At 40.6% G+C, this 24,315-nt stretch overlaps 3 protein-coding genes across 3 annotated transcripts; 2 read left to right on the top strand and 1 right to left on the bottom strand.

Moving 5' to 3' along the window:
* Positions 1 to 2,919: 2,919 nt before the first annotated feature.
* On the top strand, positions 2,920 to 5,031 carry LOC121055121 (tuliposide A-converting enzyme 1, chloroplastic-like). Its single transcript, XM_040526559.1, has one exon. It carries the CDS (start codon positions 3,011 to 3,013, stop codon positions 4,010 to 4,012), a length of 1,002 nt encoding a protein of 333 aa, XP_040382493.1. The 5' UTR covers positions 2,920 to 3,010; the 3' UTR covers positions 4,013 to 5,031.
* Positions 5,032 to 10,265: 5,234 nt separating this feature from the next.
* On the top strand, positions 10,266 to 11,509 carry LOC121055182 (probable carboxylesterase 13). Its single transcript, XM_040527065.1, has one exon. It carries the CDS (start codon positions 10,350 to 10,352, stop codon positions 11,475 to 11,477), a length of 1,128 nt encoding a protein of 375 aa, XP_040382999.1. The 5' UTR covers positions 10,266 to 10,349; the 3' UTR covers positions 11,478 to 11,509.
* A 1,089-nt stretch (positions 11,510 to 12,598) lies between these two features.
* LOC102710229 (protein transport protein SEC23) lies at positions 12,599 to 21,179 on the bottom strand. The gene is made up of 14 exons (XM_006659432.3): positions 21,037 to 21,179; positions 20,166 to 20,759; positions 19,860 to 20,075; positions 19,557 to 19,730; positions 18,547 to 18,708; positions 17,883 to 18,025; positions 17,317 to 17,392; positions 16,244 to 16,419; positions 16,073 to 16,154; positions 15,737 to 15,814; positions 14,664 to 14,825; positions 14,307 to 14,570; positions 13,634 to 13,738; positions 12,599 to 13,148 (listed from the first exon to the last, which is right to left on the bottom strand). The coding sequence occupies exons 2-14, from the start codon at positions 20,673 to 20,675 to the stop codon at positions 13,005 to 13,007; spliced, it is 2,292 nt and encodes a 763-aa protein (XP_006659495.1). The 5' UTR covers positions 20,676 to 20,759; positions 21,037 to 21,179; the 3' UTR covers positions 12,599 to 13,004.
* Positions 21,180 to 24,315: the final 3,136 nt, after the last annotated feature.

Below are 24,315 nucleotides of genomic sequence, written 5' to 3'. Positions count from 1 at the left end.
AGCTATAAAAGCCACGTATGGTAAGCTAAAAACCTATAAAAAGAGGAAAAGGCGGTTATGTTCTTTTTTCCATATTATTAGGATTTCTTATATTTTCGGTTCATATTGGTCGAACGGCTAAGTATATGTGTTTTCAAAGAAAATTAGGTAGAAACTGAACGTCTCACGTTTCTGAAGCATATTTTTAACTTTGTCTTTCTTTATCTATACTACAAAATAATTATAAAAAACAGATGACCCTTTTATATTTCGTCTCGTCTTCATGTAACAAGGAAACAGTCGTAGGCTGTGTTCGGTTGTAGGTTAGTTGATGGTGCGAAAATACAGTAACATATTAGTGTATGATTAATTAATTATTAATAGTAAAAAAAATTTAAAAAATAGATTAATATGATATTTTTATAAAATTTATAATAAAATATACCGTTTAACAGCTTCAAAAATATATGTGAAAAAAATAAGAGAATTTAAGTTAGACAGAAGGAAGAAAGAACGGGCCGTGGTAGCAGCAGCTCACGTACCGTACCCCAGCAGGTTCACTGTACTGCCACACAGGCCCTGCTTAAGCCCGGTAACGGACAAGTGCCATTCCTCGGCTACTTTCGGTTTAGCAGTATAAATGTCAGTGTGGCGAAACCGACACTGTGCAGGTTGTGTAGCAGTTAATTACTGCAGGACGTCCTCCGCCATTGATGGCGCAATAAGGTTTGCGCTTGCGCACCACCACAAGGCAAAACGGCCGGCCCTGCAACGCAACGCAACAAACGCTCCTCTCGCGCGACGAGCGGATACAAGAAACTACAGGTAGGATGAGGAAGAAGTGGCCCGGCCAGAGTCACAAGGCCCCGGGGCGTCTTAAATGAGACCAACGTTGCTATGCTACCAACGCTGGATCTAGAACTGGCGCCCGCGTGCGTCTGCTCGAGCCAGATGAGCAGCCGTACGAACGCATGCACGAGCACACAAAATGCTACCACCAAAAATAATCCTACCAACATTAGCAGCTCTATCTTTTCTCTTATTAACTAAAATTTAAATTTTTAATCTTAGATTTATAAGTAGGTTTTAAGTTTTTTTTTCTTATCATGGTTTTTTAGTCTTGCCTTTTGGATTACTATAAACACATATGTAATTTTTTTGCTCATAAATTTTTATTTATAAATATATGTCGTTTAGCTTTTAATTGAATAAAACCAACAATCGGTACCACAGATATGATGCCGCTATTCTCCCCCGTGATGGAGGGGGATGTATGTATGTATGTATGTATGTAGTATGGCTGCATTATGTATCGACAAGGCTATAATCTCCGTGGCCGTTGTTGTGGTTTAGCCAGCCTTGTAGGCAATCGATTACATGTCCTTAACTTAATTACTGTGCTCGATCGGGCTGGCCGGCGACAAGGAGATAGCTCCACGCACTTAAGCACTACGGGTCCGGATGGTTACGTGCCACTAATGATCGAGCGAGTGCCATCTCCACTAGTGATGAAACGCCCACCGCCTCGTGCTTTCGAATTGACCCAACCCGGGTTGGCCGTTTCGCTAGTGTGGGCGGGACACATAGCCCCGTGTCACCGTATTATGTGTGTACTAAACTCGTCACAATTTATAATTTATAACTGTATTGGTTGATTTCTATATCCAACATTTTATCATTCATTTTATTTTAGAAATTATTAAAATTTTTGAAAAATATCACATATAAAATATTATTTATATTTTATCAACTAATAATAATAAAAGCTCTGATCATAAATTTTTTTAAATAAAATAAACGAAAGGTTGCAAATGAACAGTAATATATAAATTTGGTAGGACTTCGGTCCTTTACTGATCGGAAAGACTTCCTGTCTTGCACGAATCTCAAAGCATTAAATCCCAATCTTCCGCACCGAGCTCATGCACAGCCGCCTGACGGGGAGCGTCGAGTTCGTAGCTTGGCGTCTGGCCGGCCGGCAGTGGCGGACCCATGATTTTTAAGATGGAGTACAGATTCTTGATCCATAATAGCTAATAAAATTTAATATTTTCCAAAATAAATATATATTCATGTTATGCTAAAAGCTAAAAAATAAATAAGATACATTTACAATATTTTTAGAAAATGAGAAATTTTACGATCATTGAAAAACTAGCGAGACTTACCAAATTTTTACGGTAAAATTTCAGTACCTTTAGATACCAAAATATAATACCTAAAAAAATTAATACTTTTAGTAAATATGTTACCTCGAAATATATTCTGAAGGAAGGTAAACAAAAATGACCTTTAGAAAATAGACAGTATGGTTAATAAAAGATTAATGCTTGGTTCCAAACCAAATATAAATTAATTTTATGCGCAAAAACATACCTATTGTGAGTGGCATCAAGCACGCACAACAGTCGGCACCGAGGTTATTCATATGCCAACCGTGATCAGATTTATACTTCATAGAGGTCACTGTTCAGCTGGCGTCAGATCTGGTCCTATTGTGCTGAGCACGAAGAGAAAAAAAGAGATCGGAAGGGCAAGAGAACTCCTGGTGCTAGAGTAAGTGTTTTGAGATTCACGTCGGACAGATGTCACAATAGGAGAGGAAGTCTTTCAGATCAGTAAAAGACCAAAGTCCTACCAAATTTCCTTCCGTAATATATACTATTTATAGGATGGTGTAGTAAATGGTATGAAAATTTTTAATAAGGTTCCGTTAAAATAATAAAATGGTATCTTTATGAATAATTTGTATTTTTAAATTTCTATCAGCGTTCTGTTAAACTAACCGCTAAATAGCTGAATTCGTAAGTATAGAAAACTTTCGATCGTTTTTTTTTTGTTAAAGTAATACATAAATGATACAGTGTTTCGTCCCTACCACGCATACCATATCCATCCGGTTCGCTCCTCGTGGAAGCGGTTAAAAGATGCCGCACGCTACCCGCGCCATATAAACGCTTGCCCACCTCGAGCTCATCGCGGCGAAGAACACGCGACGCGCAACATCAGCTCCGTGTGCTGCCGGCCGGCCATGGCGTCGAGGGCGCTGCTCGCGGTGCTCGTCGTGGCGACATGCTGCTCGTCCCTCGCTTCGGCATTGCGGAGCAGGGCGACGGCCGACCCGAACATGGAGGTGAAGTTCGACTTCACGCCGTTCCTGATCCAGTACAAGAGCGGCAGGGTGCAGAGGCTGATGGGGACGACGGTGGTGGCGCCGTCCGTGGACGCGCGCACCGGGGTGGCGTCCAAGGACGTCGTCGTCGACAGCAGCGACGGCCTGGCGGTGCGGCTCTACCGGCCGACGAGGCACCGGCCCGCCGGGAGGCTCCCGGTGGTCATCTACTTCCATGGCGGCGCGTTCGTCGTCGAGTCGGCGTTCGATCCCGTGTACCACAACTACCTCAACGAGCTCGCGGCCAGGGCCGGGGTCATCGCGGTGTCGGTGAACTACCGCCTGGCGCCGGAGCACCCGCTCCCGGCCGCCTACGACGACGCGTGGGCGGTGCTCAGGTGGGTGGTCGCCGACATGCAGCGCGGCGCGGACTCGTGGCTCGCGAGGCGCGGGGACGCGTCGCGCCTGTTCGTCGCCGGGGACAGCGCCGGCGGCAACATCGCGCACAACCTCGCGATGCGCGCCGGGCAGCACGGCGGCGCGAGGATCCACGGCGTGGCGCTGCTGGACCCGTACTTCCTGGGGAAGGACGTCGACCCGGTGGGGCAGCGGGCGTGGGGCTTCATCTGCGCCGGGCGGTACGGGACGGAGCACCCGTACGTGAACCCCATGGCGCTGCCGGCGGCGGCGTGGCGGCGGCTCGGCAGCGCCCGCGTGCTGATGACGGTGTCCGACCTCGACCGCCTCGGGCCGTGGCAGCGCGCCTACGTGGAGGCCCTCCGTGGCAGCGGCTGGCCGGGGCAGGCGCAGCTCTACGTCACGCCCGGCGAGGGCCACTGCTACTTCCTCAACAACCTCGACTCGCCCAAGGCAGCAATGCATATGGCCACGCTTGCCGCATTCATTAACCGCGCCACCTAGCAGCAAGCAGAACTCTGGATCTCTGATCGATCCATCATCAAAAAGCTCTCAGAATTCTGATCCATCTGCAGCTCAGCTACATACCAAGTAAAGCCATACTTGTGATAGTAACCACATATAGCGTATAGTGAGTGTGTAAGGTGTTATTGCCATTTTTCTTTTCGATCTTTCGCCTTGGAAGCAGACCGAGGCTTCTTTTGTGACCGCATATGTACACTTGGTTACTACCTAGTACCTCCGTGAAAGTTGGGAACGGAAAAGTGTAAAAATGTACAAGAAGGGGACCGTTGGCGCGAGCTCGATGTACGTAGTGACCTGGCGCAGTGAAGGCTGGTGGTACCAAGGGGGTACACCAGCATGACGGACCGGCTATTACTCCGCAGCGCGCGGAACAACGACCGTCTTGTGAAGTGTGCTCCCCTTTTAGGGACGGATCCAGCGTGAGTGTTGAGCGCTTAAGCCTCCCCTATCAACTGCATTTTCTTGAAATATAAGAGGGAAGGGAAGAAAATTAGAAAAAAGATTAAGAGTGGGGAGGTAAAGGAGAAACAAGATAACTAGCCCCCCTCTCTCACTAGGCTGGATCCGCTCCTGCCTCTTTTCGTAGCCACCTTTATCTCGATCAAGATTGAACAAAAAACTCGTGGCTTGATAGCTCGTTTAGCTTGTGTTTGGTTCCGCTTGGCTTAATTTGTTTGAACTTTCTAACAAGCTGAGCTAGGATAATAGCTTGTTTGATATAGCGCGTAAGCTCGAGTTGGTCCTCGTGAGTAAGCCAAAACGAACCAACATTAGATCACCAATTAAACATAACAACCATCTGGCCCAATGAGACCCACCTAGGCCATGTAGTTAACTTCATTACTCCTAAGTCTAAAGTTCATATGTCTCCACGGTGGTCTAGATTTCGGAAAAAAGGGAAAATAAACGAAGAAGAGCCTCACTATTGTCGCTGGTCTGCCGCACGCTTGATCTGGTTTATTGTTGATTTTGCACGCTTGATCATGTTGCCCTCACCACAATCCTCATGCACGGACGGAGTTAGCCCTGTTCGTCATGATCAGACAACCCTTATAAAAATTAATTCTAAAATCTCTTATTATTTCAATCCACCTTAATTTACCATGTTATGCAATGGAGATGTCCCTTTAACATTTTTCGACTTGGCTTGGACTCTGCCCTCGCGGCGGCGGCGGTGAAGATGCAATGGTCGCTACGCGCTGTGCTGTGGCCTCTGCTAGGACGGCACTGATCGAGCCACTGACGGGTAGTGCTGCGTGGACTTCGAGCTTGGTCCGTCTAAAGTTGCGCGCACTGTCGAAGTGCTGGTATTATCAATGCAACTATCCTTTGATCAAGATTCAGCCTTTTTTTTAACTTTCGCAGGTCATTGTCTCGTAGACATACACAGCGATCGATAATTTTTATCCTGTGAATAAGTTAGTGCGCAATTGATTCAATGTTACGTTCGAGCTGATTCGTTTAAGTCACACCTCTATCTTTTTTCGGTTATGCTTGTATTTATAAGCTCAAATTTAAATTTTAAACATTAAATTTAAAGTTAATTTTTAGATTTTTTACCATAGTTAATTTTCCAGCTCTGTTTTTTATATCACCAAAAATATGTATATAAAAGTTATATTTACACATTATTTTTTGTTTATAAATATATTATTTGGATGTTTCATTAAAAAACCAAACAGTCATCCCTTAGAAACCGGTTTCATGATGCTTGTCGTAGAAGATGAGCAAAGTTGTGAAAAAATGCTATCAATTATCACCCCATCTTTTCACTTATGTTTATGCTTATAAACTAAAATTTAAATTTAAATTCGGAGTTGATTTTAGGGATTCTTTTCACCGTAGTATATTTTACGGCCTTAGCTTTTAATTCATCAAAAAATATGTATATATAAATTTTATTCATAAATTATCTTTCATTTCCAAATATACCATTTTCAAAAACCAAACATTCACCCACAGGTCTTAGCTGCTTTTAAATATGGTGCACGCATTTGCGAGCTACTCTACAGTGGTTGTTTAATCCGTTTTGCCGCACTCGATGAACGTGCCGGCTGTGGCTGTCGTGAATGTCGCACTCTCAATGCCACCGTAGAGGTATCATCGTCGTTGATAGTAACTCACAACTGCCATAGTGATGCACTACACGTACTGCATCCTTTCGGTCGGTCTCAAGCCGCCTGATGGATGGAGCAGAATCGTGGAACACGTTGTAAATTGCAAAATGCCACTCCACGATCGAGTAGTAACTGGAAAGCACTTTACATGTAACTTAATGCGTATGCCTAGGGTCTTTTCATTTATCCTACTAGGTATATGTCGCGGATAAAATTTAAGTTCTAAAACTTAACTTTAAAATTGATTTTGTGTTTTTGTCGCCGTTTCTTTGAGAGAGTATGTATATATATTAGATTATATATGTATATGTATATGTGGGTGTATATATATATACACAGACACACATATCTGCTGCCTCAGCTCTCGCACTGGATCAGCTCTCGCACTGGATTACAACTAGATGGATACTCCACGCGTTGCTGTGAGAGAATTGTATAATAATATAGTAAATATGAGTTCTAAATTTTTTTATATGATTTTTTTCATGTGCTTATATATTTTTATACATTTATCAATTATTCATAAGGTATAAATGATTAGGTTGTATGGTGTGTTTTTTGGAGAAAAATATGTAATTTACACCCTTGATGTATCATCCTAAGACTTAAAAAATAAGTGAGGTGATGTGGTTTTATGAGAAAAGAGAGAATTAACATTAACTACACCCAGTGAGTATGAACTTTATAGAAAGAATGGATTAAGGACTCGCACTGGCTCGTGTCTAGATTACAATTATGTGTTGAACAATCTGTACTTTAATTCTGCAAATAAACGTTACTCCCTCCCGTCTCCAAATTCTAGACATTTTAGCCTTGGAATCAAATGATGCTAATTGTTGACGTTTTGAGCTGTTCCTTGCTATCTTGGACTGGTTTTCCCCTGATGCATGCATCCCATTCAAAATGAGCAAGTTATTGATTAACTTTAATACATGACTCTATTTGTTGTGGACAAGACCGGGAACTTCTTGGCATGTGTGAATAATGTCGAAAACGTCAAAAAATTTGAACCCGAAGGAAGTAAGTGACACGTACCCCTAATAGCAAGGTTAATAGGACTAACTACTACCGTCGAAGTCTTTTCATATCGTTAAGAGTAACAAATAATCAATTTATACAATAGTTATATACGAAGATATACTGTATCATCGTATAGTTCACCCCTCATATGCACTTAGTGTCTTTTGAGATGAACGGTACTATGCCGGGATTATCGTTAGCCGATGAATCAATGCCGTTGTTTTGGCGGTGAGCGAGCGACAGTGATTAGTGACCATCTGGATTCTGGAATCAGATCCCACCACCAACAGGGATCGATGCATCCACCGCCCAAGCGAATTTCCGAGTTCGCCGGCGACGATCCGGCCGGCCATCATCCCCGTAGTCTGGTAGATTCACGCACGCCGCAACGGGTTGGTCATCTCTCGGCTCCTTCCACCTTGGCTGAGCCGACGATGCAATTAACATGGGTCGTAACGCTACAGAGGACGGGGGGAACCTTTTCGCCTGTGGCCGTTGAGGCCTCCTCACGCTTAGGTAGGCTGTCGAAGCCCGGCGCGAAAAAACCCTAGTCTTGCTTGGCCTAACTGTGCATTGCACCGGTTTAGATTTAGGTCTACGTACTGAAGCCTAAAAAAACTTAAAATTTATGAAAAAATCTTAAGAAGTCTAGCCTAGCCCGAGAAAGCCTAGGGTTAGACATGGAAAAGCCCATACAAAACCCCCAAGCATGAGCCTTGCTAGAGCCCGACAAATTCATAAAAAACAAAACCTAGGCCTAGCCTGACTTCACACTTTCTCAAACCGGGCCGGGCTTTGCAGTGTTTTTCATAAAGTTAGGACTTCAATATCTAGACTCGGGTCTGATGCATGGTGAGGCCAAGCCTGAATAGGCTTTCTCTTAAGTTTTGTGTTTGATGGAGCTTTTACTGGCTACAGCTTATTCTATAATTTTATTGTTGAGCCCTCCTTAATAGTTTGAGAAAATTTCTTACGTGCCTCTGAAAAATTTGCTCAATCCCCTCTATACATCTGAATTTTATCTCATCCCTTGTATACCCCTGAGTTTTTATTTTGATTCCCTCTATACCATTTCCGTTAGTTGACCATTAAATATTCTTCAAATGACTATATTACCCCTCTTATACATATTTGTTACCTTGATGAATTTTCATATGCAAAAAGTAAATTATACTAAAATAAAAGGGATATAATGAACTAATGCCAAACTTAAAAAATAAAACTTATTTTTCAAAAATATAATTTTAAAAATATTATTAAATCCACACATTAATTTTAAATAAGTTTTTTATATTTTTTGATGAAATAATTACATCTCCTTTGTTTTTTTTAAAATAAATCTTTTTTCATTGCATATTCATTAAAAAGTAATTTTCAAATTTGATGGGGAGCTTGATTTGTTTATAATAAACATTTTTAATTGTTAATGAAATTATGTTTTATTTATAAAAATATTTAGTAATTTATCTCTTATTATTATTCACAACCCAAATAATTTATAAATCAATCATTTCTAGCTTTTAGCAATATATCAAGGACGATAGAGTCAATTGTACAATAATTAACGGTCAAACCAATGATCAACTAACGGAATGAGCATGTAAGGAATTTAAATAAAAACTCAGGGGTATATAAGAGATCAAACAAATCTCAGGGACGTAGAAGGGATTGAAGGAACTTACATGGGCACAGGGAATTGACCCTAGTAGTTTAGATTCCTATATGGATTTTTGTATAAGCCAAAAAAAAAACAAACTGAAAGTTGAGGTTAGAAAATGACTGCTAGTTTCTCACTAGCTGTTTATTGAAATCTTAATCTCCGAAAGCATCTATAAGTGAAACAATGACCGTCACCAATCGACAAAACACAAACATTTCATCAAAACAAAACGTGAGCAAGGAGCTAGCCATGGGAACCACAGCCTTCGTCCTCTCTCTCGACCATGCATGTCAATCGTAATGGTGCCAACACAGCGTTCTCGGGTTAGTTGTCTCCGTGCTTAATTTGTCCTATACCGATGTCTCCATTCTCCCAAGTCGTCGTAGGATGATTCTGTTATACGGCTCATATCAGCAAAAGAAAAAATTATAACTGTCGCTGCACTCAGTGGAGTCTGCTCGAATCTTCGTGTTCTTTAGCAGTAGAAATTAGCGCCTCGTATTATCCTTATGCTTATAAAAAGTTTAAAGTTTCAACGTCGAATTTAAAATTGATTGTGCACTTTTTAATCATAGTTTATTCTTTTATATTTACATATAGATCAATAAAAACTCATATATATTTTTTTATTTACAACTTATTTCTTTTATAAATATGCCGTGTTTCACTGTTCGTATGAAAAAGGCAGAAAAGAACCTCGTAAGTACAATGAAATTGGCGACAGCTAATTCGTGGGAATTTTCGGAGGATCGACTGCCACGACCAAGGAAGGAACCCGGATCGTGAAGATACCTCATACCTGAATTCGTCGTGTTGCGTTCTGGCTTTGCCGTCCGGTACTGTTCTACTCCAGGGTGGCGACTTCAATCCAAGAGGGATGATTATGCCAACAGCATATTTATAACATAAAAATAATTTATAAATAAAATTTATATATATATATATATATATTCATAATAATCTCCTCTTACCCCCATAGAAAATCATTCTAGTACTAAATGTGACGTCCATAGAGATTTATATTATTAGGACGTGTCTATTGTTTTTTATGCAACGTAGTAGTAGAAACCAAGACTAAAAAGTAAAATTAAGTGAAAAAACTCTAAAATTAATTTTAAATTTAAGGTTATAAATTAAAATTTTAATTTGTAAGTATAAATAAAAGCAAAAAGAGCAACGTATCATTTGTTTCGACCAACTAAGGCAGAATCTTAGAAGTTGCGGCCTGGACGAATGGTGAGAGGGCTCGATTCTTGTTAACCGCTTTGGCTCGTTCGACTAGAGTAGTTAATTACGATGAGCTAACCTGAAAAATATAATGCTCTTAAATAAAACAACATAATACATGATATGATATATTCTACACAACGATTATAAATAAAACTCTACCCAGATTCGTGATATTTGAATACGTTAAATTATGTACCATGATATTTTATTCTTGACGGGAGCGGGAATGAGAAATGTCACCATGCCTACTTTAGTACAAGTTGCTATGGTGTGGTGCTGAGCTTTGCTCATGGCTGCAAGCGTCTCGTCCGCGCTGCTGCTCCTGCTCAACATAGCGGGAGCATTGCTCTCGCCGCGCGCTCCTCCGACTCTGGCTCCCACTCCGGCCACCTTAGCCGTCGCCGGCGATGCCGAAGACGTCGACTTCTTGTTCTTACCCTTTCTGGTGCTCTACAAGAGTGGCCGCGTCGTGCGGTTCATGGGCACGGACACCGTCCCGGCCTCGACGGATCCCGCCACCGGCGTGGCGTCCAGGGACGTGGTCATCGACGCCGACGCCGGCCTCGCCGTCCGTCTCTACATGCCGAACGTCGCGAACTTGACGGCGGGGGAGCGGGGGCGGAGCGGCAAGCTGCCGCTGGTGGTGTACTACCACGGCGGCGCGTTCGTCACGGAGTCGGCCTTCTCGCCGACGTACCAGAGGTACCTCAACGCGCTGGCGTCGAAGGCCGGGGTGCTCGCCGTGTCCGTGGAGTACCGCCTCGCGCCGGAGCACCCGCTCCCGAGGGCCTACGACGATGCCTGGGCGGCGCTCCGGTGGGTGCTCGAGAACGCGCGGTCGTCCGGGCCGGAGCCCTGGCTGTCGCGCCACGCCGACGTGACGAGGCTCTTCCTGGTCGGGGACAGCGCCGGCGGCAACATCGCGCACAACACGGCGATGCGCGCCGGCAGGGAGGGGCTGCACGGCGGCGCGACCGTCCGGGGCATGGTGCTGCTCGACCCGTACTTCTGGGGGAAGCGGCCGGTGCCGTCGGAGACGCGTGACCCGGCGGCGCGGCGGTGGCAGGAGCGGACGTGGGGCTTCGTGTGCGCGGGGCGGTACGGGGTGGACGACCCGGTGATCGACCCAGTGGCCATGCCGCGCGAGGAGTGGTGGCGGCTCCGGCGCGCGCGCGTGCTGGTGACGGTGGCGGCGCTCGACGCGCTGAGCGCGAGGGGCCGCGCCTACGTCGAGGCGATCAGGGCGAGCGGCTGCGCCGGCGAGGCTGCGCTCTACGAGACGCCCGGCGAGAGGCACGTCTACTTCCTCCTGGAGCCCGACGGCGAGAAGGCGGCGAAGGAGATGGAGGCAGTGGTCGCGTTCATCAATGGAGATCAACGGACCACAGCTTCAAGAATGGATGCTTCTACTGGTTAGCAGCATAGGTTTACACAATTCAGGACGAGCAGTGACAATAATAATAATAATAATAATAATAATAATAATAATAATAATAATAATAATAATAATAATAATAATAATGTTTATTATTCATGGTCTAACCAATTGGGTTTAGGAAATTGCTATGCGTACGACTCAACCATCCAATGACTACAGAGACATTCGCTTACCCCATTTGTCTAATCAATGGTCACAGTATTTTAGATGACTAATTCATTAGTTCATCCACTTTAGTCTCCTTTAGTCCCTAAAAACCTAAACAGGAGGGACTAAAATGAACTAAAATTATATTAGTCTATTAGTTCCTTCCATAGATACTTATTGGGACTAAAATTTCCTTTTACACCTGTCCCCTATAGGGCTGGATAATGAGCTAGCTCGACTCGACTCGGTCTAGCTCGTTAAGATAACGAGCTGACTTGGCTCAGCTCGGCTCGTTATCGTAATGAGCTAAAAATCCAGCTCAGCTCGGCTCGTTATAAAGCTCGAGCTAGCTCGTTAGGCTCATGAGTCATGCATAAAAAAGTTAACCTAAATAATTTTTCAATAGGTTATACAAGCAAATTTTCATTTCAAACATGCAAATCATATAAAATTGTATTTAAATATTAAAGTTTGAACCAATAAATCATATGGTAAACCTATGAAGTACTGAACACATGCATTCCAGGATGAAATCAATGAATGCCAGTGAATCCTGTGTCTTTGGGCTAACTCGTTAGGCTCGCAAGCAGCTCACAAGCTAGCTCGAGCTGGCTCGTTATCTCTAACGAGCTAAAAATGCTAGCTCGGCTCATTAGAAAAATAAAACGAGCTGAGCCGAGTTTGTCACAAGTCGAGCGAACTAACGAGCCACGAGCTTTCTGTCCAGCCCTAGCCCCCTAACAAAAATTTCTATAAAAAAATTTCTATATATGATATACTTTCAGTCTTTAGTCCCTCTAACTAAACACAGTAAGAACTAAAGAGTTTAGTTCATAGACTAATTTTTAGTCCTAGAACTAAAGAACCAAACACCACCTTAGTCGTACGCAGGTCATAAGTATAGCAGGGCTCTGCGGTTTAATAGTTGACCAATCTAGAAGATATGGAACACATTTTACACAATCATCAATGTTCCTTCATAATTTATGACAGGCAGAATCCTTGCATCGGTGCATCCTATAACCATGGAAATGTAGAATTTTTTTTAAAAAAAATGAACTTTTTTATTTTTTATTTTAAAACTAAAACCACTTCAATGTTGAAACGTCTGCGATCTTCAATTAGCCAAAAGGTGCAGATTTGGAAATAGATCTTGATTCTTGAAGTGGCTTAGTTTTAAAATTAAAAATAAAAAAGTTCAAAAAAAATTAAAAATTCGGAGATGTACAGGTGTAGAGCCAACAGTGCCATATCCGAGACTACAATGTTGTAAAGTGCATAATTACACGGTAAAGTTGTTCCTTGCTGTACAATGGAAGAGACTTGAATATTGATACAAAATTGCTTCGTAGCCGTGTTCTACTGAACTGCCAACCGCTGTAGGTGATCCATGAAGACTTGGAAGCTCACATCATCCGTGAATATGACATCTCCTCCAGGTGGCGCAGGATTATCAGAGTTATATGTGACAGATGGATTAAGCTTTGCTAGTAAAAACCGAGCCTGCAATTTCATAAATTATATCAATTCTATGACTGTTGTTTAATTGATTTTGTTGCCGACTATCCTCTGAAATTGCCCCTTCCGTTGTTCCTATATAGATGCATATGCATTTACAATATAACATTTCTATTGTGCAAAACTAGTTAGATTTGCAACGGAGATTATGTAAACATTTTCAATTGAAGGCAAGTCCATATCAATTTTATTTTTCTATAGCTCACTATTGCAGTATTAGGAAAGTCGTTGTCAAAAGTGTGCATCAAACGATCATGTGATGTCCAAAACATGTCATTTGTTTAGGAGTGGAAGCACTTGATTGCTGGGAGACTTCTTGCAAATTTTCTGATCTAAAATTTGGGATATCCAGTTCAGGATTAAAACAAGGATGACTTGAATTCTTATCCTGTACGGAGGAAAATTATGACGTTGTATTCTCCTAAAATTTCAGATGCAGACTGTATGGATAACTCAAGTGAAAAATTAACCTGAGAGCCATATTGATCACACACAACCAAACGAGGAACAGGAAACCGCTCCTTGATTATCGAATCTGCTTCCTCCTGTGGAGCTTGCAACAACTGAGCAAATGCCTAAACATCATACAAGATTAAGAGTTAGGTGTAACTGTAGTTATGCTGTATACTAGCATAATTTCCATATTTTGCGGCAATTTCCAAACTATAAAATGCAGTAAATAAGTAATTGTCCATATATGAAAAACTTGTATACGAGATTTTATGAGACTGATTTATCACTTACGTATACTCATATCCAAAGATAAAATACCTTTTCTACAAAAATCTAAAAATGACACACACATGCCTACATACTTTGCAACCAGAAAAAAAATCTGGAGGGGGGTTGGATGAAACCCAACCTACCATCACCCCAAACTCATTTTAAAGAGTACGATAACATAGCATAAGATATGCACCTCAAATGTTTTTTCTCTTCTTGTTTTGGCCTAACAGTCTCACTCATGAAGGCAATCAAACACAAAAAAACATGAGCAGCGACCATTTTATCCTTTTAATGCAAAACCAAACCTATATAATTCATATCAAACTAGATAATTTACTTACGAGCTTAGAGAAAAGTTACACATGGAGTTGACTGGAATTGTATCTAGTGTTATGGTTGTTTAGCTGACAACATTACCTCGTGCCCTTCATGATCTTGGTAACCAGCCTTTCGCCACTGTGCAATGGTTATTCCATGGAATATGACGATGGTAAAATAAGAATCCAATAGAAGGATCCTGTCAGCAGCAATTGCAGTTACATCCAACAGAACTGGCTCTGGGCCTGATTGAAATGAATATGATATAAGCGAAGGCTGGATCATCACAACTGCATTCGTTACATCCTCTCTATTTAACATCATCCTAAAATATGCAGTTTCATCTGGACTATTATTAAAGACCTGAATGGAAAGCATATTATTAGAGAACAGAGATATAGCCTCCACTTAATCTTTTGCTCAGAATGACTGAATAAACATAATAAAATAGATTACCTGAACAAACTGAGAACGTCTCAAATTAAACATAAACTGCGGAAATAGTGAGAGACGTGGAGATAAACTGAAAGATGAGGGTGTTTCCTTCTGATAGTCTCCAAATTTTGAGCATAAACTAATTAATGCTCGATCAAGCCATCTTATTGGGTCAAAATCAGCCTGAAAGGAACATCAAGATCATGCTATAAAAGATCCATATAGGACTTTAGTAACATGATCAATCTAGGATGTGGCTTATGCAAGAAAACATAAGCACAAAATAATTGCAGCAGTTCTTTTATTACTGATACAAATTAAGCAGCACTCTGGAGCCAAAACAAGCTTGGTTTCTACACAGTTCTATTACTACCAATTAGTGCTCTAGAGCTTGTGAATACATGGTTCCATCCTGAGTTTAGCGAAAGCCATTTCCTTTTCAGACCATGTGTTTCTAATTATGTGGGCAATTTTCAGAAGAAATCACAAGAACTATAATTGGCTTGTAGTGTACCAGTAATATATGGATAAGACGATGGTTTTTGTTCCTCTAATTTAATGTGAGAATTTCTAGGACTGTTCTTGCAACAGATGCCCATGAGCCGTGGGATTGAGATCCTTCATCCTTTGACATAACTTCCCTCTGACGTGGTCACTGACATGTGGGCCTAGCAGGCAAAAGGGCCAATGTGTCAGTGACCATGTTACAGTGAGAAGTACGTCAGAGGAACTGCCTCTGAGCCATGACCAATAAAATCAGCACTAGACAACTTAGGCTCACTCATCGAGAGCCTTTTTCCAAAAGACAGTACTGCCTAGGATTCTGTAAAAGCTTCAAGCAATTCAAGGGAAAATGGTGATATGATAACAAAAGTGAAGAAATAGATCAATTGGACCACCCATATTCTAAAAGTCTCGAAAAGAAAAACAGAGGTTGTAGTCTACATATATAGTACAAAAAAAAAGATACAAAGTCACATTGCCACCATTCACATATTTTCTGGTACAATATTCCATCTCCAGAAACAGCAAAAGGGTATGTCATCTGTGCATCAATGAGGTGTTAAAAAAATTAAAATAACATAAGGGAGTACCTCAGCTTCCATCTTGAATGAGACCAATCGTGCCATGACTGCAGCAGCTGCCTCTTGATCAAAACCATCTATTAGATCCTACAACACATGCAATCCAATAAGCAAACTACTACGTTCCTTTTCGCATAAAAAAGAGGAAACATCAGCTAGCACTTAACACATTGAGATGGACTAATTGTTTAAGGACTGTGGCTAAATTATGACATGGAAAGCAATTTTGTCAAACAAGTAGACGGGTAATAAAAGGAATAACTAAACATATTAGCTCAACTAGTTCCAAAAATGGGTACAGACAAGTGGAAACTAAAGAAAAACGATTCCTGAAGTGAATTTCACCTGCACACCACCAGAACCAGCTACCCATCTTCTGGAAATTGTAGTAGCTCGTAATCTCATCTGCCCCTCATGATGCTGATAACTGCAAATGGTACCTCCAAGTGAGATCGATATTCACCCCTAAGATTCACAGATGTATAAAAAAATTGAGGGGAAAGGCAGATTACATACTATGTTAAGAATTGGAAGTAGAACTGATTGCTTGTTGGTTGATTAATTGCATCGGGCCCATCTTTTTTTGCAATATCAAACACTAAACATATTGATGTTTTCCTATCTAGACCACACATCTTCCAGGCGCTCGTGCTTCCCTGTCCTACAACTGTATCCGAGGATAGAGGACTTTTCTGCACAAACAATAACATGAGAAAGTACCAACAAAAATATAAGAGTAAAATATTGTCGATCCTTAAACTTGTCACGAGATGTCATCTAGGTCCATGAACTTGCAAATCACGTATCTTAGTCCATAAGCTTGGTTTATTGTACCATGTGAGGTCCAAAGTGCAGCGGACAGGGCAGGAGAGCTGATGCAGCTATCCACCATGGCGGAATGGTTTCATGTAGCGCCCTCTACTACAGTAAAACCAATCAGTTTGCGCCACAGGGCCACATAGCTCCAACGCTGGTGCGAACAGCTTATCCTCACTGGGAAATCATTGTGGCCCGTGCGCAGCAGCATATGTTGATGAAGAGGCCCATATCGAGGCCAGTGAGTGCGCTGGAGCAGCCGGCCGAACAACACGCCATAGAGGATCACGGGGATGAAAAGGCCAGCTGGCACAGCAACAACGTAGGTGACCAGGCCAAGAGAGTAGATGGCACTGAAGAAGCCAATCAGCATGAACACACCAAACTCGCTGGTAACAGCGATGGTAGATTTGATGGCAGTGTGCTGCGGCCGTGGGACACCAGCATGGTGCATCCCTGCTGCAGTCGTCTTCGGGATGTGTGTGCACGTTCACAATTGCTGTCCTATACTCCTATCACTACATTGATTTGCAGAGGGAAAGGTCTCGTCAAGGTGAATGGCCACATCAATGCTCCAGCCCAGCCGGCTGCACTTTGGACCTCAAATAGTACATTAAAATATTAAATCAGGATTATGGACCTAGATACGTGTTTTCCAAGTTCATAGACCAAGCTGACATCTCGGACAAGTTTAGACCGATCGTGTAATTTACTCAAAATCTACAGTCATCATTCTAAATTGTTTAAGTCATGTAACTAAGTACATAGTGTACCTTCTCCAGGGAAGTGCAAGGTCCAATAATGCCTTGAATTTTGACATCCTTTGAGCAGTTAATTTCAAATATACCACTGCAAAAATAGTTCACATACAGGAATCAGAAAACTCAAAAAACAAAGTTATGCTGCTGCAGTTTATTAGATGTCAGTATGTCACAATAATTCTCTGTCATTGAAACCCCGTTTTCACATATGACGAACAGATTTTGATGGTTTGGCTATGAATTGAACAATAATTAGCAGCGCACAAGGATTTATTTGTCTCAAATAAACTCAGCAAGTAAATTCATCTGAGTGCAAAATAAACCATAACTTGCACTAGAGAAATCAAAATGATCTGTAGCTTCTCTGGTACGCATGCATCACAAGTGATTCAGTGAGTGAGAGAGGTGTTTCACTTGCACATAAAAAGAAAAACAGAATGGACTCAGGGTACCTCACCCTTTTTTTTGGGGGGTTGGGGGGGGGGGGGGGGGGGGGGGGGGGGGTTGGTAAACCAAAAAATGTAAGCAGGTGAAAAACTGAAAATCCAGCTGAACCAAGTGGGCTAAGAAATATTTACTTGAATGATAAGCCAAGATCATTGTCGCTTGACTGAAAAATGCGTTGAAGCGACTCTTTAAAAACAGAATGGCCAAAACTTTCTGCAAGCACAACTATCCCCCCAGTCCGCTCTACTGCAACCTTCATCTCAGCAACACCAACCTGGCAAAAGAGAATGTATGACAATAAACTGTTAATTCAAACCAAACAACCATGCAAACACATAGGAACAATTCAACTAAATCAGCATCGTTGTGATGTATCATGATATGCTAACTGGTTAACACCAGTAGGTTGTGTATTAATATTTCTGCTTTTATTTATTTGACAGTGCGCACAAAATTGTTAGACAGTTTGTATAAGATGATCCCTAATCAGCCATCATGAACATAGCTCATAGCTCCTAAATTCCAATGCACCGAGAACAAGCATCTTACAAAGCTGTGGGGAGATTAAATAAATAAGATGCATGAAAAAGTGTTTTTTGTTTACGTAATTTAGTATAGCAAAAGTACTTATGTGGCAACCGTCCATGAACAATAAGATAGTAAAAGTTGTTCAACTCCTGTGTTAACAAGTTAACAGAGACTAAAATGACTAAATAAAACAATACTTCATTCAATAGGTTAATGTGTGATCCTTTACAGTGAAAGGGTGGATAAACAGTGAGAAAAGTAGTAAACCTGGTCAAGTGCACATGCAAATAAATCAAGCACATGGCCTTGATGTACAAGCTGCTTAGAGATCTCCTCGTAGAACTTAACGGCTTTGTTATAAAGTGGAGCAGAACCTTTATCAAGGTCTTTATGTGAACGAATTGGCTCTGACAAGGCCTTAGATACAATCTGAAATATACAAAGAACATCATCAGGCATATTGAAGAAAATGTATAAGAACATCTGATGTAGTTTCATACAAAAAAAGCAAGAGTCAGGACATTTGAGACAAGAAAACTATTAGTGATAATCAATATACAGGATGGAGCATTATGTGCACAAATTTGTATATTATTATTCCCTGACAGTGTATTACTCAATCAGAGGCCATGACTTACAATGAGCACAAACAAAAGAGAGATAAAATGACACCTGGTAAAAAATGAAATGTTATGAGATAATTTAAATAGGAACTCAAATCAAGTAGTTGGTGTTATGGCCATTGGACCTAGAGGCCGAGGCCCATGACCAACCCAGTGCAAGGCACGCAAGCAGTACCCTCGGGGGTACTGTAGCACAGGTTCCTGTACTGTTGGTTAGAGTCAAAGATAGGATTACATTAGGTCCTTTCTTAGGGGTTAAGTATTGCCATCTATATAAGGATGGGAATGTATCCATTTCCATTAAGCAATGAATCAGGATTAGTCTAATTTCCCTCCAATTCCCCACCCTAATCTAGAGTCTCCTCTCATCCCAATCAATCCAATGCCACCTGGCTATCCTCGCAGTTTTTATCCCAATGAAACCTTGCCTATAACAGGTGGTTGGTTCCAGTGCCCCACAGAGCACAATCATATGCTTTTCAGCTGAACATGCATGCATGCACGATTGCTCCAACTAAATAAGACACAAGATGGTGATCCTAGAGATTGAAACTGGGTGGGTATGAATGAGTATCCTCAGTTTCACTACAAGGCCATTGGTCTGTCCTTAAACATGAAAAGATGATACAAATTCATTAGAGAACTTTGACTTACAGAACCAGGCCCCTCTGTAGATGGACCGCCAATGAACGCCATAATTCTAGCACCTGATCCTGGGACACAAACTCCCAATAGACTAGCTGCAACACTTAATGCAGTTCCAGTACATCTCGATGCACGCTGATCAGCTGAAACTGGCCAAGGATCCTTTTGCAGTTCTTCTATAATCTACAACAAAGGGGAACAAATATCAATAATTGCAATGGCGAAAAGAAATGCTAGTGTATTATAAGATCTAAAGCTTTATCCTGGACAGGTTATCATGCTTCTATGTAACTATGTAACTGGAGTTCTTACTGAATTCAACACAAACTCGCAGTCAGAAGCAGGTAACAGGAACCTAGCAATGCTCTCTGCTGAAAGGCCATCCCTTGAGCCAGCAATAACACCTGTTGTGGGTTTTGTTTTCCCTGCAAAGAAGCACATTTGCTCAAGAATTTGGTCCTTTGTAACTTCTTTCATCCCCTTGAAGACATATGATTTCGGCAACAAACCAAAACCCAACTCATGCACCTACATGGAATAAAATACATTCATATATCAATTAGTACCAGTACATTAAGCAGTAAATCATTAATGAAAGGATGCTGATAATATTATAACCTGCACATATGTCCCAAAAGTAATGAATCCAACAAGAGATTGGTCTGGCAAGAGCTCAATTGCTTGCGCTAAAGCAGACTTCAAATAGCCAATTTCCTCCTCAATCATGCAGGTATCGACCACAAAGAGGAAGACCGGTGGTACTACAGGACCTGTTTCGGTAGTGGACATGAACTCAACAGTGGTATATTGTGGAAACAGTTCCGCGGGGAGATTGCTTTCCGAAATAGACGAGTAGTGTTGGGGGAAATGGTTGCGCTGAAAACAGAATGGACAGACCCAAATCTTTGCAACATAGTCAACAACGCAGAATGGGTTGAGGATCGAACGGCACATGCGGCAACGGAGGGGGCCGTAAGGAAGAACCGGGATCACAGGATTTGGTTTGAGAGGAGTATATATGGCGGAAACAGGAACAACACAGTTAGCAGCATCCTGCTTAGTTCCCGGAATAACATTCCAGGGCATCCTTATCCCATCCTGGGCCTCGAGCTCCAGGAACTCAGCCATTTCTCTGAAACCAGGTTACCCTGAGCCTCTAAATTTACTGTCTTCAGTACACCCGCTGTTCGGCAATTGTATCAGGTGCGTGCCCTGCAAATATGCAACAACCATTAACAGATTAGCAGCGTTCTTCTTCAGCAAAAAACCAGGGGGCGGATCTATTGCGCAACATGGGGCTTCAGTTGAACCCCCAAACCCCTCAAAACTTTTTGGCAAAAAAAAAAAACTGCTATTAGTCTCCCCTAAGGTTATTATTAAGGAAAATTAAGCCAGATCCAGAAGAGGACCTGTCTAGGGTTCACTGATGCAGATTCCAGGAGAGAATAAAGTGCGTGGATAGAGACCGATGATATGGATGGATGCTCACTGGTGAGGATGAAGGACGGCAGCGCCCCCGCTCGCTGGAGATCGGGCGCGGGCGGCGGGAGGAGAGGGGAGGAGGCGCCCGTCCTGCGCCGCCGCAAGGGAGAGCTCGCCGGCCGGCTGTCCCTGCCGCGTACGGGAGAAGAGAAAGATACTAGGGTGATCTGGTTACGTTCAGTAGAACTGGGGGGCAGTTTGGTCTTTTCGGGTGGTTGGAAAGTTCAGTGTGATTATAATGATGAAAAATAAGGGGAAATTAACATTATGATAGATAGTACTAGCCTTTTATATTTTTTTATTTTGGATATAAGTTGAACTTTAAAGATATTTAACAACAATTAATTATAAAATTAAAAGTTTATTATTGTATAAAAATTATACCAATAGATTTGTGCTGAGATGTGATTTCACCGAATATTAGTTTCATATTTAACTCGCCATGCATGACGTTAACCAATGCCGTGTTGACAAAAATTTACGAGAGAAATATTAACAATAGTATTTTAGCTATTATCTCTTTCATCGTACACCACCCCATAATTTTTTTGTTAAAGAATATGGATAGAACGTTCATTAAAGAATATTAAAAGAATATGAATATATTAAGATAATCCAAAATGCAATAAATCTTTTATTTACCAAGGCACTCCCCTTCTAGCATCACTTGATCAAATCAAACAACTCGGTAAACTTTTGAGGACTGAAGGGTAGAAAAATATGCTACTAAATAGTGCACATCCCATTGGATATGTGTTAAATAAAGAGCCCAAGATACATCCGAATGCAATAAATCAACCCGGCATGTCTAAAGTAACAGACAAAGCAAACCAAGATAGTAAGAAATACAGTATATTGAGTTCAAAAAAAAAAGAAATACAGTATACTGCGATAGGTAAATCGTAACGTCGTATTTGATGCAAGAACTTTCATTCTAGGCCCATTGTTTCATTTATAATTTTACTCTCTTTATTATCATTTGTTATACTCTATTCATTCTAAAATATAAGTATATTTAGGTTGTGTTTATTAGCAAAATTAAGGTTGAGTCAAAAGATATCTTTTTAAACACTGCAATTATCATTTCAAGCTTTTAATTGTTGGTGTTATCATTGATGTGATGAAGAATCATGGAAATGAGCACATCAAATACTTATATTTTCAAATGGAGGGAGTACATATGAAGCAATACTTCTTTTTCTTCGGCTGAAAGCAAAAAATTCCCTTCATATTTTGATAGTTGACGCAATTGATTTAATAGCACATGTTTGACTATTTGTCATATTAAAAAACTTATGTAATTATTATTCATTTTAGGGATAATCCCTTATACACCCCTTAAACTTTAGCTAATCGCCTCAATGGCCCTAAAATTTGCTTACTTCCTTATATACTCTTATATTTTGATTTTGATACCGCTCCTCTCGTCAGTGACCGTCTAGTTTCTATAAAATTGATCATTTCACCCTTTGGATGAACATAAAATTTATGAATCACATAATTGAAAATGTAAAAATTTATCGTTTTAGACTATTAATAGATATGAGTTTGTTATGCAATGCATTATTTATGAAAAAATTATTTTTAGATAATATATGAAAAAATATATATTTATTTTATTCTTTAAAAGTCATGAAAATGGAGAGCGTTTATACAAAGATAGGACTATCAATGCTCACGATATTTTTTAAGACTACTCCCCATAAATAAATCTATTGTCATATTAAATTTCAAATAAAAAAATTTAATTTATTATTTTATCTTATTTTAAAAAATTGTGTCAAAATTTTCCACACTAATTATTTAGTCTCATTACTTACGTAAAATGCACATACTATGCACTAAAACAAAATTTTCAATCGTTTTGTCAAGTTTATATTCAAACCTAAAATCATCAAGGGCATTAAAGACATTTGTCTAAACTTAAGAGTGAAATGATAGAAAATGTAATGGCAGGGCATGGAGGGACAAGTTAAAACTTTAGGGATACATAAGGGATCGGGTAAATTTCAGTGGTATAAAAAGGATTGCGTGAGTTTTAAGGGGTGCATGGGGAATTTACTCTTCATTTTATGATGGTTGGATTTATTACTACATTTATTATAATTATATCTTTTACATGTAGGTATATTTGCACAAAATTCATATATAAGATGAATGTACAAATGTGTCATGCATATATCTAAAAACCAAAGCTAGAAAAAAAACTTTAGTAAAAAACCTCAAAATCAACTCTAAATTTAAGTTTATAATTTTAAATTTTAAGTTATAAGCATAAACACAGAGTGAAAAGATAAAAGATAAAGTGAAAATACTTGTTAACAGATACTCCTGGGTTGGGGGATCTCACATCTCAGTACATCACATATACGTGCATGTTCCAAGAGAGTAAAAGTAATCGGCGAACATTAAGGCTGCATTTGAGTTTATGAGACGGCTCGGGAGATGGCAGATGTTTTGATTATGTGGTAGCTATTTAATGTTATAAATAAATAAAAGGAAAATTACAAGGATGTAATTATAATTCTGCAAAATTAGAGATATGTTATCATGGATGTCATTGACTCATATGGGTCCCATATGTCACTGTGATACCTATGACATATCTCTAACTTTATAAAATTATAATGACACGTTTACAAATTTCCCATAATAAAATTAACTGTTATAAAGTGCAAATCCATTTTAGAAGGGTGAGATAATGAACTTCTCTATATAAAACTTTCTGAAAAAAAAACCGTATAATTTAATAGTTCGGAAGTATGCGATCAAGCTGAGGAAAAACTGACAAAAATACACGAGGAAGAACCATCTTTAATTCATATCTTAATTTCCCCCTCATTTAATTTCCATGCTACAGGCGTCGTCTTTGTACAAGTTGACAAAGTAGTTAAAGAAATTAAGCACGCAAAAAAGGACATTCTCCGATCCTGCCGATTACATATCTGGCGGAAAAAAAAGTACATCAATTAGCCCTCCAAATAAAGAGGGGAAACACAAAACTGCGTAGAACTACTGAACTAGCTAGGTACAGGTACTAGTAGTAGATGAGAAAATCTTGATTAATTCCATCCATGCATGCACCAAATACTCGAAGCCTCGAACCATCAAAAACGAACACGCTAAAAATCTTCTTTAATTTGTTGATTTTACTCTAGAAAGGGACAGGTAAACAAATTAAACGGAAATGGCATCAAAACAATTTCTTCTTGCCACCCTGGCCGAGCAGGGGAGATCAGCAGTTAGAAGAGATGAGTAGAGGGAGAGACATCTTGTGTTCATTCAT

This window comes from Oryza brachyantha, chromosome 8, assembly GCF_000231095.2.
Source record: "Oryza brachyantha chromosome 8, ObraRS2, whole genome shotgun sequence".
Lineage (NCBI taxonomy): Eukaryota > Viridiplantae > Streptophyta > Magnoliopsida > Poales > Poaceae > Oryza > Oryza brachyantha.
Note: the sequence above shows the minus strand (reverse complement) of the source record. Positions and strands in the feature narration are given on the sequence as shown.

Bases quoted from the DNA above. Each gene is read 5' to 3' on its own strand.
- LOC121055182 (XM_040527065.1), top strand. From the start codon at position 10,350: ATGGCTGCAAGCGTCTCGTCCGCGCTGCTGCTCCTGCTCAACATAGCG.
- LOC121055121 (XM_040526559.1), top strand. From the start codon at position 3,011: ATGGCGTCGAGGGCGCTGCTCGCGGTGCTCGTCGTGGCGACATGCTGC.
- LOC102710229 (XM_006659432.3), bottom strand. From the start codon at position 20,675: ATGGCTGAGTTCCTGGAGCTCGAGGCCCAGGATGGGATAAGGATGCCC. The intron at 18,709-19,556 runs GTAAGTCAAAGT...TGTATATTTCAG, and splicing joins CTACAGAGGGGCCTGGTTCT to ATTGTATCTAAGGCCTTGTC. The intron at 18,026-18,546 runs GTTTACTACTTT...CTCTTTTGCCAG, and splicing joins TTGCATGTGCACTTGACCAG to GTTGGTGTTGCTGAGATGAA.